General features: G+C 40.0%; 1 protein-coding gene across 2 annotated transcripts; it reads left to right on the top strand.

Annotated features, from left to right (window-relative positions):
- The first annotated feature begins 1 nt into the window (after position 1).
- On the top strand, positions 2 to 2,786 carry bloc1s3 (biogenesis of lysosomal organelles complex-1, subunit 3). 2 transcript variants are annotated; one of them, XM_035622595.2, is made up of 5 exons: positions 2 to 38; positions 451 to 566; positions 712 to 898; positions 1,808 to 1,908; positions 2,290 to 2,786. In XM_035622595.2, exons 1-5 carry the CDS (start codon positions 17 to 19, stop codon positions 2,473 to 2,475), a joined length of 612 nt encoding a protein of 203 aa, XP_035478488.1. In that variant the 5' UTR covers positions 2 to 16; the 3' UTR covers positions 2,476 to 2,786. The 2 variants fall into 2 exon arrangements, with proteins under 2 accessions (XP_035478488.1, XP_035478489.1); XM_035622596.2 differs by lacking the exon at positions 2 to 38 and adding an exon at positions 196 to 277.
- The last annotated feature ends 3,514 nt before the right edge of the window (positions 2,787 to 6,300 follow it).

The raw sequence follows: 6,300 nt of genomic DNA on the forward strand, positions 1-6,300 counted from the left end.
ATAAGCAGGTAAAGACATGCAGAGGACTCATGCACCAGGTAATGAAACATTATTATTAAGCGGAGGGAGCACACAAAAAAACCCCTGTACCTCCGTGCCAACACAGAGATTGCTTTTCATATCGGCCGACGCCGGGTTAAGTTACAATCAAACTCTTGACTTGGCATTTTCTTCCAATCACGGCATGAAACGTCATTTTTCTTCACGTGACAGGTCGAAAGAAACAAGCCACTTCCTCATTGCTCATGTGATTTGTGTTTTTGACTTCTTTCAGAAGGTTTGGTGCCTTTTGGATTCATTTCCGTGTAATAGTTTCTACACGGGTCGTTTAGCTAACACTTTATAACAGTGTAGTCGAAGCCAACATTGTATGTCGCTTGCGTTAGTGTCGTTATTAAGCTTGTTTTAATGTAGCTGACGACGCGCGCGTGTGTGTGCGCGTGTGTGTAGTCATGTCCAGCAGGTACCAGATAGTGGTGCAGGGTGAGGCGTCTGAGACAGACTCTGATGATGAAGTCTACATCACCTCCCTGTCTCCTCCACAAACCGCCTCAGTAGGAGCCAAGGTGTGTGTGTGTGTGTGTGTGTGTGTGTGTGTGTGTGTGTGTGTGAGAGTGTGTGTGTGTGCCCTGATGAATATCAAACCGTGTCTCCCACCCGTCCTGCTGTGATCCTACAATCTGTGTCGTCTGTGGTCTCGACTGCCGTCAGGTTCCCGGTGAGGCGCCTGAGACAGACAGTGATGAGGGGGAGGAGCAGGGGGACCGGGCCCCTGCGGTGAGCCAGGAGAGCGCTCAGATCCTCAGGAGAGACCTTCCTCCTCTCATCGTGGTCAGAGACCATCCCGATATACAGTCCATCGTGGAAGACAGGCCGAGCCCCACGCACCGGCCGCACGGTGAGCAACATCTGTCATAGTTTTCACAGCAATCATTCAAATGATAATTCTCCCTTTGTGACAGAAAGGTCTCAACCCAGAGGTCCACTTCTAGCTTCTTCAAGCATTCGTTTACATCTCAGTCGTGATCAATAAATGGATCACCTGTATGTTTGTATGAATTAATGCACATTAGAATGGAGGCCGCTGCGTTTGCTGATTAGAACAGGAGTTTGAGATGTAGTTGCAAGCTCCGAAGAAGCTACCACATTTAGATGATCTTGTTACAAAGGCTCAGAAAGGCGCCTGTCAAACTGTAATTGCAGACGGAAATATTGCAAGTAATGAGAAATCCGGGAAGCCCTGCTTAAGATCAAATATTGTGTTGATGATAAATGATCACTTTTTAACCATTAATTGCAGTTAATTCTCAAGCAATTTGTCGTCCAGCATCTTCCTTCATGACATTTCCCAATATTTGTATCATTGATGGCTTCAATCAAATGCGTAAGTGATTTGTGTAATATTTAGACGAACTTATTCATAGAAATTTAATATATTGCTCATAACTGTGTGTTCATATATGTATAATCACCTGCAACAAAGAACCTATGTTTTTTCGTCAACTTTCAATACTTAAATATAGTTATATGAGGTGGACTCGACCTCCGTGTGAGTAGCCATGTTTGCTACGTCGTGTTGAATACGGTTGCATAAAACGGTCCAGAATACGTCGCATTCGCATTGAATTTTCAGCGCTGCCCGAAACCAGAAATGGATGTGTCCCTGTTGGGTGCTCAGTTAGTTGTGGTTTGCAACTTTACCACCAGTTGCCGCCAGAAAATTACAAAAATGACACACTGGGACTTTGAAGGAAGCCCAGAGAATCTTTAATTATTTCTCCCATATGCCAATCTGTTGCTTTTCCAGGTGACACACTTTTACAACTGAAGCTGCAGGAGTCAAACAGTCGGCTGTATCATGACGTCTCACAGACAGTACGGCAGGTTTATAGCGTTGCCACCAGGGAGGTATGCGGTTATTTTATATATGTATTTAATACCCTTTATCTATTACTTTAAAATATATTGTGTGAAAAAGCAGTAACTTAAAACTTAAAATTGTGACTAAGTAAGTAAACAGCCCCTTATACACATGATTTTTTTTATCTCAAGCGATATAATTTGTTGGCACATAAATGGAGTCTGAGTTTAAAAAAAAAAAAAAAAGGAATAATAAACATTCATAGACTGGGAAATAGGAGAATTAAATGATTGGTCTGATTAGTCAAAGTGTCCAGTGAGTACAATCCCCTTGTCATTTGTAACTTAGCAGGTCTTGTGTAGTCTTGTCATTTGCAGCAATCGTATACTTTACATCAATATTTGTTTGACTGTTTTTTTGTGTGACAGGTGCGCAGTGCAACAGCTCAGCTGAATACGTCGCAGAGTGCCATCATCAACGCCTCCCACAGCATCAGATTAATTCTGGATGACCTGAAGGCTGTGTCCGAAAAGATTGACATTATCACAAGCTGTCAAATACTGCCTGACATCAACATCAGTAATCCAAAGGACTATACAGCTCCTGTTCCTTAAACAAAATATGTATATCAATTTATATTTTTATTATAAGGTTGTTTTAACATAATTATGGGTATATTATTTTCAGAGAATATCAAAGACTAGAACTCAAGCTGTAAAAAAAGAAAGCTCTTATTGCCTTTACTTCAGTGTTTACAGATAATGCCTATGCATATCAACAAATCATTTTTCTTTACCTATGGCATATATGTCATGTTCTGTCATTTGTGTTTTTATTGTCCTCTGTGTAAGGCCAAGAAAGATGAGCTGTACAAGTTTCTCATTCTTTGGTTGTTAAAATAAAGTAACACAATAATATAAATTGACGCAATGCCTGGATGGTTCACTTATGTGGCTTTGAATTGAAATATAGGTAGAGTTTATTGAACAGTTTTCTTACTTGAAACTGACTTCATTTTCAAAATACATTATTGTCGAAAATACATGGCATCAAACAAGTACATGTGGTATGAAAATAAAGTTCTCTGTTTGTGCCAATGTTGCAATTTCCAATAAATGATTTTACAACCAAAACATATTTTACAAGCTTACTGATTAAATAATGCAAACTCAGAACTCAAATTTACCACCTCAGAGAAAAGGAGTTGATCTTTGTGGTAGCCTAATCATAGTAACAAACACAACTACAAAGGTCTGTCAGATCAGACGGAATACCAGTAAATTATCCTAAAAACCAACAGTATGAGGGTATTGATGTGTTCGACCTGTCTTTGTATTTTTAGGTTGTACCAAAACACTCTGACCCTTGTGTCTGTGTCCTGTCGTCCATCCAACAGCATCACAACCAACAAATCCACATATTCATCTCCATGTGGATGTGTCAAACTGGTGTGTAGACATACACCAAAACAACTACCAGCAGGTTGAGAACTGTGGCCACAATACCCACAATGCCAAGCGTGTGGTCAGCGTCCACCTCGCATCGGGCCAATTGGGGAAGCACATTCACAGGACCAGCAAACTAAAAGAGAGAGAGAGAGAGGAGTGCAGTGTTTGGTGAGCAAATGCAATTCATATCATTCTTATTCATAAACTCCAAGCAGCACAAAAAAGTCAGTGTATTTACATGCTTCAGCCACCTGGTGGCGCCATTGATACACGGAAGCACAAAACTGCTCATCAATGCTGCCGTTTTTCTCTCTAAATCTATTCTACCCTATTCTATTCCATCACTTAGGCAAATCCATATAATCTGCACACATACAGTAGTGTATGTATATGTAATACCTATTTCATGTGTAATATATAAGTTTTGGACACATGCTGCTGTGATATTCAGTTATCCTCTACTCTGGTCCATTATTTGCAGATTCATGAACACAGAAACACACTTTGACATTTTGTTTTGAAAAGTGCTATATAAATAAAGACATTATATTATGTAATATTTTATTTGATCATATAATGAACAATACTACATTCTACTTTCTTCTGTTCTTCTATTCAATTCAATAATTTCCAGTTAGGTCAATATGTGAACATATTTCATATCCCACACACAGTATATGTGTGTTATGTAGTAACATAACAGATAGTAAGATTCTATTTTATTACATGCTCCCAGTCCTGTGATACAGTCACAATATAGTTATAAGAATCATACACACAACCGCCATGTATTTTGCTAAGGAGTAAAAGAGTGACTTTTGCTCCAATGAGCTGAAGAAGTTTTGTTTGTTTTTTCTATTTACCTCCCTGCGGTTACTCTTTCCTCTTAGTTCTGTTGGCTCCATTTCTCACTTTTCACACTCACTCAGAGTGCAGTAAAACTCCTACTTCGGCCTTAATCCCGTCCAGTCCCAAAACAAACAGATCCAAATATGCACAGGGAATGACGGCTGCCAGACACCACTGGTAACTCCTGGAGATTTTAAGTCGTCTTCATCCTCTTCTCTCTCTGGGCTCTGGAAACCCACAGGTCTGTAATAAATGAGGGCACAAAGGGATGCTGTTTTGTTTGGCTCTGCGTCTAGTGGCAGAAGTTGTCACAAAAGGCCAAGATGCTCCTCAGGTAATGGTACTGAGGAAGTGACGTCACGTGTGCGATTTGCCCTCTTGTAACTGGAGGTGTGCGTAGAGACATTTTGTTAAGTATTTCATGGAGATACAGTAAAAGTTTCTCACCGTTGTGTCAAACTACTTCATGGAATTGGTTTTCCTTTTACGTCACTGTTCATTGCTCATCTTAAAAACACTGAGCTAAGATGAACAAATACACATGCACAGTCACACAGTGAAATGCTGATTCATGTCCGACATGTTTAAAGAAGACAGAGGAGCAGAGCTCTTGCTGATGGACAGCCTTGGTTAAATAATCCACTGAGGCATCATTATAGGCATTGCTGCGGGTCAGAGGTGTTAGTTAAGGTCACAGTAAGGCTCCCTCAGGTCATTCGTCATCTAATACCACTGATTCAATCCATGCAAATAAGAGTTTGACTTGATTAGCTTCTAAAACATTTAGAAAAATATCAGCTTTAGGTTCAGGAGAAAATACTAATTCAAACCCACGAGAGGACATGTCTGATTACTGCCCAAAACTGAAAAAACAAGGATAATTCCTACTCTCAGTAATCACGGAACACTATTTGAAAAGGGCAACAGACAACTTTTGTGCCCCTAGTGATAACTATAAACATAATATATACATTTAATTTATGTTCATGTAATGTCATTTTTTTTTTCTGTACGCTCGGCTTTCCTCTTTCTGTCGTGTCATGTTTTCAAATGGACAAAAATGTTTAAAATCAATGGAGTGAGGACAGTATATGTGGTCGGAGAGATCACCCCAGTCGTTGCTCTTTTTCCCTGACTAGAACAGAGGTGACGTGGATCATACAAGGATTAATAAACTGATGAGGAACTCTCATGAGATGCAGATGATGTGAGTATAATGAGACCCCTAAGACATGAGAAACGGCCATCTTCATTTCAGGGACTAGTCTTTAAGCTAAAGAAGCATTTCCCACATCCCCAGATATCTAATCATTTTTCTATCAGTGTGTGTGCGTGTGTGCGTGCGAGCGTGTGTGTGTGTGTATATGTTGTTATGCCTGTGCATCCCTTTACCCCAGCTGTGCTGACTCAGCCCCAGGCTCTGAGGGCTGCATGAGTGATAAGTAATTTGTGATGAGGGCAAACACTAAAATCATATTGACGAAGAAAAACAACACCATGCCAGTGGTCATGATGATGATGACTGTCACATCTTCCTCTCCTGCCAGTCACCCTTGATGATCAAGAAATGAAAAGCTAGAATGGCAATCAGACTCAGTAGAGCACATACCTCTGCCGAGGTAGAACAACCCTCCACGTGATTGTACAATACATCATTTTACACTTTATGGTACAAAGTGTCTATATGCACGTTATATTTAAATACAAATGTACATGCAAATATGTGAATAGCATTCAACAGTAACATCTTCCATGACAGGAATGATAAAAAAGATTTGGGTTTGTTTGTTTTTTGTTGCTTTCTTTCTATAACTTAACAAATCAGTCAATTTGAATGTTACTTAATGTATAATCTCTGTCTTAATAAGGTGATTGAAAAAATTTGGGGTCAAACTCGTCTGATACGTTGACATGAGACTAGTTTCTCACTGTGGGAAATGCGACGTGAATGACTTTGAACTTCGCAGACACACTGAAGCTTGTGGATTACACAGAGATCTATTGGTGCATCGGCAGTAACATGAGCAAAAATCAATGTGACTCCGTGGGCACTCTCCTTCAAGGCTGGGTGAACTTGTGAGGTGATTGTCACACTCTACAGGCAAGTAGGACATTAGATTACTGTTTACATGGAACATCTTT

Source organism: Scophthalmus maximus, chromosome 11 (assembly GCF_022379125.1).
Source record: "Scophthalmus maximus strain ysfricsl-2021 chromosome 11, ASM2237912v1, whole genome shotgun sequence".
Classification (NCBI taxonomy): domain Eukaryota; kingdom Metazoa; phylum Chordata; class Actinopteri; order Pleuronectiformes; family Scophthalmidae; genus Scophthalmus; species Scophthalmus maximus.

Coding starts and splice junctions, on each gene's coding strand:
- bloc1s3 (XM_035622595.2), top strand. CDS start 17: ATGCAGAGGACTCATGCACCAG. Junction 899..1,807: donor CCCCACGCACCGGCCGCACG/GTGAGCAACATC, acceptor TTGCTTTTCCAG/GTGACACACTTTTACAACTG. Junction 1,909..2,289: donor ATAGCGTTGCCACCAGGGAG/GTATGCGGTTAT, acceptor TTTGTGTGACAG/GTGCGCAGTGCAACAGCTCA.